Genomic DNA, 12500 nt, shown 5'->3' with positions numbered 1-12500 from the left:
GCCAACAAGTGTGACGAATGGGCGAAGCGTGGCGGTGCGCTTGCGGCAACTCTCTTGTTTACGATGCGCCTTTGTTCACCGCGCTTCAGATGTTCCTTTTGGCAGCCGATTGAACCATTGAAATTGAACCATATTCTGTAACGTGACGAGTTCTTTCCCTTTCTCACCCTTGCGAATCAGCTGTTTTCTTCGCTGTTCGTTTTTCGATTGGAATTTCGCCGTTCCTGTCCCAGCTGAGGTTCCTCGTTCCCGCGCGCGCCGCTCCTGTTCGCTTCCTGTTCGTTCGGTGTTCGTTCGCAAGTCATCGCTATTTTTGTGATTTCTTTTTCAGTATTTTTGGAGTCCTGACAAGATAGCGCAGTTCGCTGAAAATTTATATCTACATTTGCTTCAGTTTTCCACCTCTGTTTTCTTTACCGTTATTTTTTTTATCATATATTTTTTTTTCTTTTTTTTCACAGTTAGCGAAGTCGTTTCGCACAGCCGTTTGAAAGCAGGACCAAATTTTCTCTTTTTGAAACTCCACGTTGTTTTTGTTTTTCATTCTTTTTATTTATTAATTATTTTTACGGGAATAATAACGTGGAAATATTGATTTCTTTTCGCAGAAATGTTCACTTCGCTCTTCGCGAGCTCATTGGTTTCGTTGCAGTTTGCTAATCGTTTATGGAATTTTGTATTGGTAATTATGATTAATGCTGTGTAGATATTGTTTGCCTTTGGCGGTATTAAGATTTTACTAGTGTCTATAGATTTTTACTAGCTTTGATTTTCAAGCTATATAAATAAAATATATAATTTTCTCTCTGCAGGTATGCTTCAGGTCCTGATGCAACGCAGGAAGAATAGGTAAAGGGAATTTATATTTTTACACACACCCTATAACTTACACACACGCACACGCACGCACACACACACACCACACACACACACACACACACACACACACACACACACACACACACACACACACACACACATTTTTAGAAAGAGAGAGAAGAAAGAGAAATATAAAAAGAAAGGAAAATAAAACGAGAAAGAAAGGGACAAAATGTAGAAAGAAAGAATGGGAGATAGAGAAGAGAAGAGAAGAAGTGAAAAGAAAATATAACGATAGTAATATAACATGATAAAACAGAATAGAATGAGAGAGAGACGGAGAGAGTAAGAGGAGCGGCGAATTGCTTGGATGAGCGAGCAGCAGTGCTTGCAACACCAGCGGCACATGCATGATATATTCCCTTTTCCCTATTCGCGTGTAACAGTTATCCTCGCTATGTTTCTCATCCATTCCGGGAGCAACGGCAGAGCGCGGCATGAGGTGCCAGGCCGAGCAGCGTGCCATTGGTAGTCGCACGCAGGCACTGAACAGAATAACTTAGTTTGGAGTGATGGGTTGACTCTGTCTCACTTTGTTTATCTGTATCTCTCTCTATCTCCATCTATCTATCTATCTATTTATCTATCTATCTATCTATCTATCTATCTATCTATCTATCATCTTGTAATATATATATAGATATAATAAATAATATATATATATATAATATCAACTGCCATCATCTATTATATTGTTTCCTCTCCGACTTCGATGCCTTTTGGCTTTAGCCTTCCACCCAGCCCACTGCTGTATTCCCTTTCTCCTATTCGCGTGTAACAGTTTCTCGCTATTTCTCTCATCTCCGGCACGGCTGCGCGCTTGTCCTGCCAGCCTGCCTTGTTCTCTCTCATGCTCTCTCATACTTGCTTCGTCGGTTCCTCGTCCCTTTCGTTTATCTCGTTTCTCTCTCTCACTCCCTCCATCCTTCTATCCTTCTTTTATCTGCCTCTCTCCCTCCTCCTCCTACATATCTATTATCTCTCTCTATCTTCTATCTCCCTCCTATCGTCTACTCTCTCCTTCTTCCCTTCCTCCCTTCCTCCTGCTCTCCACTACTTCTTCCCTCCCTCCTCCTTCTTCCCTCCCTTTCGCTTCTCCCTCCTCCCTCCCTCCCCTCCCTCCCTCCCTCCCTCCCCTCCCTCCCTCCCTCCCTCCCTCCCTCCCTCCCTCTCCCTCCCTCCCTCCCCTCCCTCCCTCCCTCCCTCCCTCTCCCCTCCACCCTTTCCCGTCATATTCTCTTCCTTCAACACTTCCTTCTCCGTCATTCTTTCTATCTTATAAACACTGGCAGTATTCTTGGTAATGTTTTGTACCGAGTTACCGTGCACACCTTCCAGCCCAACTTATTTGCTTATTTAGGGCAGGGATTCCAGGCATTCATGCATGAGCTCACCACGTGATAGCTCCCACGAGGTTGGATTTTACGTCACGAGCACGCATGCACACATACACACTCACACTCACATTCTCACTCATTCACGCACTCACTCACTCACTCACTCACTCACTCACTCACTCACTCACTCACTCACTCACTCACTCACTCACTCACTCACTCACTCACACAGACAGACACACACACTACACACAGACACACACACACACACACACACACACACACACACACACACACACACACACACACACACACACACACACACACACACACACGCCCACACGCCCACCACAGGCCTTGATGGTCTCGTTTTCCCCGTGCGCTCATGACGGCCTCTCCAGCGGCATGGCAGCCAGGACGCTGATGGAACGACGCTGCTCGTAACTAGCTCGTAATAGCGAGATCAGCGGCCACTGCGTCAGCGCCTAAATAGCATTATTCCACTGATTTAACCTTTTTTTTATGAAACCTGGAGAGTTAATCGTTGGTTATTTTGAGATAGAGTGACACACTCGAGGAGGGGGAGAGGGAGGGAGAGGGAGAGCGAGAAGGAGAAGGAGGTGAGGGAGAAGGAAAGGAAAAGAGAGGTAAGGAGAGGGAAAGGGAGGAAGAAGTGGGAAGCTGCTAGAGAAAGAGAGAGAGAGAGAGAGAGAGAGAGAGAGAGAGAGAGAGAGAGAGAGAGAGAGAGAGAGAGAGAGACGATGAAGAAGAAGAAAAATGTTAATGATAAGATGAAGGCGAAGAATAAGATAAGGAGAATAAAGGGATAGAGAGGGTGAGGGTGTGGCTAGGGATGGGAGAGAGAGAGAAGAGAAAGAAAGAAAGAAAGAAAGAGAAAGAGAAAGAAAGAAAACATATTCAAGAACTTGCGAACTTTATTAGTATCTGGAAGTTTGCAAGAACACTTGGCAACACGTGGCAACTTTGACACTTTGAGCTACCGGCTGCGAGTTCCCTTGCCGGAGGAAGCCCCCCCCCCCCCCCCAGCTCGCCCTCATGCGTCTCCCAATGCCTCCTCGACACCTGCACGAAGCCCGGTCTCGGAAATGCGTTTATTCACTGTCGTCACTCCCTTTTTTTTGGGCTCGGATATGAATGCGCATTTGCATACACGCATATTTCTTCTCTGTTCATTTCCCTCTTTCCTTCCTCTCTCTCTCTCTCTCTCTCTCTTCTCTCTCTCTCTCTCTCTCTCTCTCTCTCTCTCTCTCTCTCTCTCTCTCTCTCTCTCTCTCCTCTCCTCTCCCTCTCCTCTCCTCCCTCTCCCTCTCCCTCTCCCTCTCCGTCTCCCTCTCCTTTCCTTTCTTCCTTCCTTCTTTCCATTACCTATCCATTCCCCTCCTTCGTTATCTCTCTACTCCTTCCTTTGCGACGCCACACCGTCCATGCAGATCTTTCCCTCCTTCCCCTCCCTCTCTCACCTCACCCCTTCCTTGCATCCTTCCCTTCCTTCTCCTCCCCTTTCTACCCCTTCTCCCAACCCTTGTTTCCACCGCTCGCATCCTTCCCCACTCTTCTTTCCCCCTTCTTTCCCCATCCTTCCCCTTCTTTCCCCCTTCCTTTCCTCATCCTTCCTCTTCTTTCCCCTTATCTTCACCGCGGGCTGTTGCTGAGCCGCTGGCCACCATCCGCCCTTCACGACGTACGATTATGAGCCCGTCCCTTGTACTCAATCCCCGGATGTACTACGTGCCGGATTACAACGAGTTTCAGCCCGAAATTGGTGCTTTGCTGGCGGCTTAGTACACGTCGCTTATGAGGGGGGGGGGGCGGTGGGGGCGGGGGTGTTGCTTGGTTGGTGATGACACTTAGATGGGTGGGGGTGGGGTGATGACTCTAAGATGGGTGGGGGGATGAGTGGGGTAGGGTGATGACGGGTGGGGGGTGATGAATTAAGGGGGATGGAAGGATGTGGGGGAGTGAGTGAGTGTGAAGGGGATAGGGATGAAGGGAGGGGTTATGGAGAGAGAGAGAGAGAGAGAGAGAGAGAGAGAGAGAGAGAGAGAGAGAGAGAGAGAGAGAGAGAGAGAGAGAGAGAGAGAGAGAGAGAGAGAAAAGAAAAAGAAGAAAGCGAGAGACGATTCCCATTTTGCTTTTTTATTATTATTTAATTAATTAATCAATTAATTAATTGATTAATTTATTATTATTTCTTTTCTTGCTTCCTTATTTCCAGTTCTTCACGGTCAGACCTTCAGAACCAACACAAACTAATGATAATAAATAAATAAATAAATAAAATAGAATTCCATAAAAACCAGAAGCCTCTGTTCACTCCGCCTTCCTCTCTCCCTTCCATGCCCGCTCCCCGCGACCGCCACGGATCCGTCCCGCATGACAAAAGCTGATAACTATTCCTCCTTCGCCCAATCGTACGAAAACACGCATCGGGCCCAAATCCTGTTCCTTTTTCCCCTCATGACGGAGGAACAGCCATGCGTCGTGGGGAGTAAATCTCTTTTCTGCCACTCTCGTTCATCAGAGCTCTTATTAAAGGATCGGCGTTGAACCCTTTGTGTAATTAACATTTTGCAGCCTCTTATTAGCCCGCACCGTATTATTTTGGGGGTAAGTGCTATAGTGTTGTTAATTGGGGTCGTTGTGGTTTAATGATGAATTATTAGGGGTGGTATTCTGTGTCGCACGAAAGAAGCTTTTTCTTTCTGCCTTTCTTTCTTTTTCTTGTATATATTTTTTTTATCCTTTCTTTCTTTACGTTGAGGATGAAAGGAAGAGTTGAAAAAGAAACTGTTGATATTCTTTTATGACTCTGTATTACTCTTATTTTTTTCCCCCTCTGTCTTCCCTCCTTCCTCCCTTCCTTCCTTTCTTCTTTATTGCCTCCCTCCCTCCCTCCCTCCCTCCCTCCCTCCCTCCCTCCCTCCCTCCCTCCCTCCCTCCCTCCCTCCCTCCCTCCCTCCCTCCTTCCTGATAAAAAAAATGATACGCTTATTTATCTATTCTTTTCCAAGAGTTGGAAGGTTCTCTCGTCGTGTTCTGTGCGAATTAGGGTTGGAAATCTTTATGTTTTGGGTTCAAGGGAAGGGGGGTAGGTGAGGGGGCGGGGTCTCAGGGATTGCTGCGGGGATGGATTTCGGGAGCGAGTTTTGGCGTTTGTTCTTGGCATTTTGGGCTTTGTTTGTGCCCGGGATTTGGCGGGATATATGTATATATTATATGAGGGAAGAGGGGGGGAGGGTGGTAGGGTAGGAAAGAGGGGAAGGGAGGGAGAGAGAGAGAGAGAGGAAGGGAGGGAGAGGGAGGGAGGGAGGGAGTGAGGGAAGGGGAAAGGGGACGGAATGAGAGCGGGAGGGATTGAGGGAGGGAGGAAGAGGAAGAGAGGGAAGGGAGGGAGGAAGAGGAAGAGAGGGAAGGGGGGGAGGGAGAGAGAGGAAGAGAGGGAAGGGGGAGGGAGGGAGGGAGAGGAAGAGAGGGAAGGGGCAGGGAGGGAGAAAGGGAGAGAAGTGGGAAGAGAAGGAGGGAGAGAGAAGTATAAATAGAGAGAGATGGTGAGAGAGACAGAGACAGAGGAGTGGGGAGAAAGAAATAGCAGATCCGGGAACGGGTATGGAAGGAAGGATAATCTGCTGAGAGCCAGAGACAGAGTGAAAGATATCGGTCTATTTTTCGAGGAAACTGCTGCGATCTTGTTCACTGGCTCTTCGCGCGGGAGAGCGAGCTGTGAATGGCGGTCTGTGTGGCTGCGTGTGTGTACGCGCGTGTGTGCATGTATATTCATGGGGGCAGGATAGTGAGAAAATAAGAGAACGGAAACAAAATCAGAATTGAAAATCATATGCCCGAGAATAGCTCATGAATAAAATACCCCAAACATAACGAAAATAAATAAATAACTACACAGAGGGACAAGAAACAAAGCCAAGCCTTATCCTTGCAGGAAAATACTGCAAGCAAATCCGTGCGCGGCGGGTCCAGTCTTGGCCCATTGCAATAACACATCGCCGTCCTCAGCGCAACGATTTCGATGGCGAGGCCGATACTCCGCGTGAAAACAGATGCTCTTGAGATGGCAACACTGCTGGACGTGATATCGGTGGGGGAAAGAACAGATTGAGGGCGGTGGGGGGGGGGGTGTAGGGAAGGAAGAAGGGGAGAACATGATAAAGAGGAATAAGAAAGCGCAATACATTTTTGAAGAAAACTACCAGCATGGATTCTGATGTTCTTTGCCATCTGTTGGAAAGGCTATCGTATTTTTTTGAAGAAAGTATCGAAGTCCAAAAATAAATCTATCTGGAGCGTACCCCCTAGACACGTCCAGTGATATAGTGAAAATTGGCTGTTATATACCTCGAGACTAGTGCCCGGAGAATCAACACTAGATAGATTTATAAACTCTGCAACTTGCAAAAGGAAGACGGCAAAGTTATTGAAGCAACTTGGACCCGAGTTGCTGTTTATTCAATTTCAGTTATATGCACGTCTGTTTGTTTGTTTATTTATCTGTTAAGCGTTTGCTTATGTATTTACTTTTTTGATAGTCAGTCATTTACTTGTTTACTCATTTATACATTTGCTAAAGTACTTATTTGCTGATTTATGATGTTGAAGAAGAAGCGATTCGAACGCGACGTAGATTCCACGAAATATATATATTTTTTCTTTACTGCTTGGTAGTTGGGCTAGACTGAATATGGAAATTCAAGACGTCTATACTACAACATCCGAAAGTATAAACCAACCTTTATTTCATAAATCAAGAAACACTCACGCACACGCACACACACGCACGCACACACGCACGCACGCACGCACGCACGCACGCACAAACACACACACACACACACACACACGCACGCACGCACGCACGCACGCACGCACACACGCACACGCACGCACGCACGCACACCACACACAACACACACACACACACACACACACACACACACACACACACACACACAAAACACACACACACACACACACACACACCACGCACGCACGCACAGCTCAACGCACGACGCAATCGCACGGCACCACAACGACGCAACAGACAACCAAAACGATGGCAAACCCCAAAAGAAAGAGACAGAAACGGGAGGGGACAAGCACACACAGGCAAACATAGAAACGACGAAGACGCGTAAGAAAAAGGGAGGACAGGAGGGGGGAAATAAAGACAGAAAGGAAAAGGGAAAAGACAAGGGGAGGCGAAAAAGAAAAAAAAGAGGAGGAAGAGAACGGAAGAACAAAAGCAAAAAACAAGGAGAGAGAGGGGAAAAAGGGGGAGGGCTAGCTGTATTGGGGGACGCAATCGGCCCGGGACCGAGGCAAGCTCAGGCAGTGGATAATTCATGAAGATGGAGAGGGAGGAAGAGCAGAGGCATGGTTCTACAAGTGATGGTAGGAGACAGAGAGTGGGGGAGGTCAGTACAAGGTGAGCTGGGGTCAGAGAGGAAAAGGGTGGTAGTAGGAGAAAGGAGTAAGGGGAAGGGGAAGGGGGAAAAAAGACTAGAAGGGGGAAAGGGGAAGGGGAGAATAGGAAAGCCAACTGAGGGGGAGGAGGGCCTTTTGGGGGTAGTAGGGGGACGAAACAAGCCCGGGGGGAATTAGAAGGGAAAACAGGGACGGTAGGTCTAGTAATAGTTGGTTAAAAACGGCAGTTTCTGTTTTTGTCTGTGTTTTCTGTTGTTTGTTGTTTGAGTGTCCCGTCAACAGCAATCATATTTTCATCCTCCCTGGAATCACCTCCTTGCATTTCCCCCTCAGTCCCCGCAAACCGGGCAAGGACCTTTAATTTGAATCTCATTTATCCCTTCCCCCTTTCAACCCCCCTTCTCTTTTCCCTCCCAGCCGTCCCATACCCCCTTCAGGAATTAAACCAAGGGGAAAAACCCGGCAAGGCCGTTTTATCCTCAACAACGGCCAAAAGTTTGGGAGGAGTGTTTGTGTGGATGGTTTGTAGTTTAAAGTCCACAAAGGCACTTTTTATCCATCCCCTTTTATTAACCCCTTTCTTGGTTTTAATCCCTCCCCCTTTTAGTATTTTTCCTCTTGATTTTCCAAAATTTAATTTTTTTAATGATTCTTTTTTTTTTTTAATTTTATTATTTAAAAATTTTTTTTTTTTAGGTGTGTGGTATATAACCAAATTAAAACTCAGTCCTCCCAAATCAAATATTGTGTTTGGGGAGAAGTATGGGAAAAAAGGGAAGGGGGTACGGAGATAGGTAACTAGATAGATAGATTGGTGGAGAGAGAGAGTCAGCATCAGTCGTCTGTCGTAGTCCGTCTGTCTGTCTGTCGTCTGTCAGCGTCGTCAGTCAGTCAGTCAGTCAGTCAGTCAGTCAGTCAGTCAGTCAGTCAGTCAGTCAGTCAGACAGACACAGACAGACAGACAGACAGACAGACAGAGAGCAAGGGAACCTTTATATTTGTATTCATATTCTTTGCCATACTTGAGTCAACCGCACTGGAGGGTCTCTTATTCAGCCTGCTTATGTACGACGTCACATATCAACTTGCCCGAGAACTTAGCTATTGGGAAAAGGCGTGCTTGGCGAGTTGTCAGTTATTTATTCCTGTTTTTTTATACAACAACGGCCGTATGTTATGGTGAAGTACTGTGGTTTGTGTGAATGGTTTAGTAGTTCGAAAATGTCCACAAAGCAATCATCAATATTTCAATCCATCCCTTTGGAATGCAACCTCCTTTGCATTGCCTCCCCCCTTTACAGTCCCTCCCCCCTTTTGCAGTGACTATCCCCTTCGCAACGCCTCCAACCTTTGCAATGCCTAACCCATTGCAATCCCTTACCCCCTTTTTGCAACGCCTCCCCTCATCTCACTTCTCCCCTCCCCAGCCCCTCCCCATTACCGCGGGGCGTCCGAGGGGTAATGATAAGCCAAAGAAAACATTCCAACAAAGCTACAGCCGGAGTCCGTGACGCCAAGACCTGCAAATATTGATCGCTGTGGAGGAGGAAAGTTCTGTGTGGAGGAGTAGGTTTCGTAAGGTCACGTCGGGTCAAGAGGGCAGCTTGGGTGTTATTACTATTACTTATTATTACTACTATTACTGTAATGATTAATCTTATCACTTTTATTATTATCGTTATTATCATCGTCGTTGTTATTATCATTACTATTATTATTGTTATTATTATTGCTGTTGTTGTTTATTTTTTTTATTATTATAATAATAATGATAATAATATATTATTATTGTTTTTATTATTATTGATATTATTGTTGTTGTTTTTAGCATCATACTACTGCTGTTATTATTATAATCCTCTTTTTTATCATTACTATTATTATTTTCAAATTTGTTTTGATTTGTGCAAGTATTTGGACACAAAAGGTATAGATGGAAGCATTATTATGATTTTCTAATCATTTATCTGTCATTAGAAATATATCAACATTTATAATTAATATACACATTTCGGATAAGCCAGAGGAAAAAAATTATCAATTTAGACTGAATATATTTTGTTAACATCAGAGCAAGTTACTGTATAGTTGTATACACTTGATATATTCATTTCACATTTTTTTATTGTTCTGGCTGTGTATTCACCCTACTTCCTGCCTTGAGGCGATTAATTTATTTTCAGTTATGATGAACTTCAGGTTATTTGTAAATATTTGGTTTCTGAATGAAACTCCAGCATCAAGTTCCATTACTTCTCCCCTTCGAGGACATTTGCATACTAGATCGTCAGATGTTTTGTTTTCTTAATGAACGTAGCCTGAAGACACACCTCCGCAGTTTGCATTTTTATAGAAAGACGTCGATGAAACAATCTCTGACGTCTAAATATTGTTTTTTTTTTTTCCAAAGAGGATAAAGATATTTTTGTCGATTTCGTGAAGGACTTAGCAGAACTTGGCGAGTCAGGAATGTAACGAAGGACGAAAGTTCTTCTGGAATTAGGAAAAGAAAACGTGGGTATTACGTGTCGTAAAACAGTTTGGTTGTGAAACATGTGTCGCATTGCATACAACCTTGCGGTTCTGGAAAATCATGGGGCTAGAAGAGAGGGAGAAAGCGATGGACAGAGAAAGAAGGAAGGAGAAGGCGGTGGAGACAGAAAACGGGGAAGAGAAGACGGTGAAGGAGGAATGGATATTGGGAACAGAGAGGTAAAGGAGATGAGGAAGAGGGAGTAAATGAAAGGATAAAGATACACAGAAAAAGAGAGGGAAAGGAAGGGAGACAGAGGGAGAGATAGGAAAGGAATAAGGAGGGGGGGAGAGGAAGGAAGAGGGAGAGAGGGAGAGAATGGGAGAAAGATAGAGGCAGAGGGGAGAGAGTGAGAGGGAGGGAGAGAGAAAAGGAAGAAAAAAAATCAAGAAAGAGAAAGAGAGGGAGTAAGGGAGAAAGAGAATGAGAATTTTTTTCGATCTTCAGATGAAGGATTCCCCCTTTGGCTTCAACTCTCCTTCCTTCCCCTTTACTTCCTCAAACGTCTACTCTTATTGTCAGCCCTTTTTCAGCCTTTTAAAGGCTTCACTTTCCTCCCACACAGCCTCCGCTTCCTCCCCCGGCTCTCCCCTTCTCTCCCTTTAACTTCCTCTCCTTTCTTACAACCCCATTTCCCTCCATCATCACCCCCTCCTCTCTTATCACCACCCGCGACCCTCCCTACGCCGGCATCGCCTGGCATCGCTTTACAGCTTGAGAAATTCTCCCGTCGGAACCTCTTCGCCTTGTTCCTCCTCATCCTCCTCATAAAATCCCCCTCTCTCTCTTCTCCCTTGTCACTACTACTCCCGACTCTCATGTCCCCCTCCCCCCGTTCCTCTTCTCACTTATCACTATCCCTTATCCCCAAGTTCCTCCATTTTCTCTCTCTCGCATCACTCTCCCCTCAACCTCCCTGTTTCTCTTCTCTCGCATCACTCTCCCCTCACCCCCCCCCCTGTTTCTCTTCTCTCTTAACACTCTCCCCTCACCCCCCCTGTTTCTCCTCTCTCTTATCACTCTCCCCTCACCCCCCCCTGTTTCTCTTCTCCCTTATCACTACCCCTCGCCACCTCGCAATCGCCGCGCATCGCCGAGAGTTCGCCGCTGCTTCCTCCGTCTTCGCCTCCGTCTTCGCCTCCTTCGTGACAGCCTTCACTCATCCTCCGTCTCCCCGGCGTGTTGATCGCGATACAGATCTCCTCCCGCGCCGCCACCGCGTCCTAGAACATCCTTGTCGATTTCCAATTCAATTTCCTTGGGGCGGTTGTATTCTGGGGACGGGGGAGGAGAAGGGGTCAGTGAAGGGGGAGGGGCCTCTTGGGGCTAGGGCAGGGGCGGAGGGTAACTGTAGGGGCTTTAAGGGGAAGTGGGCAGGGGCGGAGTGCGTGGGTAGAGACTCCAGGAGTGTGGGGGAAGGGCGAGGATGCGGGTAGGACTGGGCGGCGGGTTCACGTTCTTTAGGGCTGGGTTAGGGGCTAGGGTTAGGGGCGGAGATGTGGGTAGGAGGGGGCGGTGGGTGAATGTTCTTCAGGAGAGGGTAGGTGTGGGTAGGGTCTCGAGGGACGTGGGTAAGGACAGGGATGGAGTAGGGAGTAACTGCTGATGCCTGCGGAGTGGAATTTGGGTGCGGGTTTATAGGATCGTCGCTTTGGGTTTCCCTCCTTCATTTCGCTCTCGTTGCTCCCACGCGCTCTCTCCCTCTCTCTGTGTCTGTCTTTCTGTCTGTCTGCCTGTCGCTGCATAACTCTCTCTCTCTCTCCTCTCTCTCTCTCAAAGTCCTTCTCTCTCTCCTCTCTCTCTCTCTCTCTTCCCTCCCCCCTTCTCTCACTCTCTCTCTCCTTCTCTCCCTCCTTCTCTCTCTCTCTCTCTCTCTCCCTTTCCCTCTCCCCCTCTCCTCTCTCTCTCTCTCTTCTTCTCTACTCTCTCCTCTCTCTCTCTCTCCTCATCTCTCTCTCTCCTCTCCTCTCCTCTCCTTCTCTCCCCTCTCTCCTCTCCTCTCCTCTCTCTCTCTCTCTCCCCCTTCTCTCTCTCTCTCCTCTCTCCTCCTCTCCTCTCCTCTCCTCTCTCTCTCTCTCTCTCTCTCTCTCTCTCTCTCTCTCTCTCTCTCTCTCTCTCTCTCCTCTCTCCTCTCCTCTCTCTCTCTCTCCTCTCTCTCTCTCTCTTTCTCTCTCTCTCTCTCTCTTTTCTTTCCTATCGCCTCTCTCTCCTTTTCTCCTTCCCTTGCTCTCTCTCTATATATATATATGCAGAGAAAGAGAAAGAAATAAAGAGAGAGAGAGAGAGAGAGAGAG

The 12500-nt window shown here is 46.8% G+C and overlaps 1 protein-coding gene across 1 annotated transcript in view; it reads left to right on the top strand.

The window, feature by feature from the left end:
• Positions 1–12500, top strand: part of LOC119577866 — a 215657-nt gene that overhangs the window by 175947 nt on the left and 27210 nt on the right. The window contains exon 5 of the mRNA XM_037925489.1: positions 813–849. Coding sequence (XP_037781417.1) covers positions 813–849 — 37 coding nt within the window. The remainder of the gene's footprint in view (positions 1–812; positions 850–12500) is intronic.

Source organism: Penaeus monodon, chromosome 10 (genome assembly GCF_015228065.2).
Source record: "Penaeus monodon isolate SGIC_2016 chromosome 10, NSTDA_Pmon_1, whole genome shotgun sequence".
Taxonomy (NCBI): domain Eukaryota; kingdom Metazoa; phylum Arthropoda; class Malacostraca; order Decapoda; family Penaeidae; genus Penaeus; species Penaeus monodon.
Note: the sequence above shows the minus strand (reverse complement) of the source record. Positions and strands in the feature narration are given on the sequence as shown.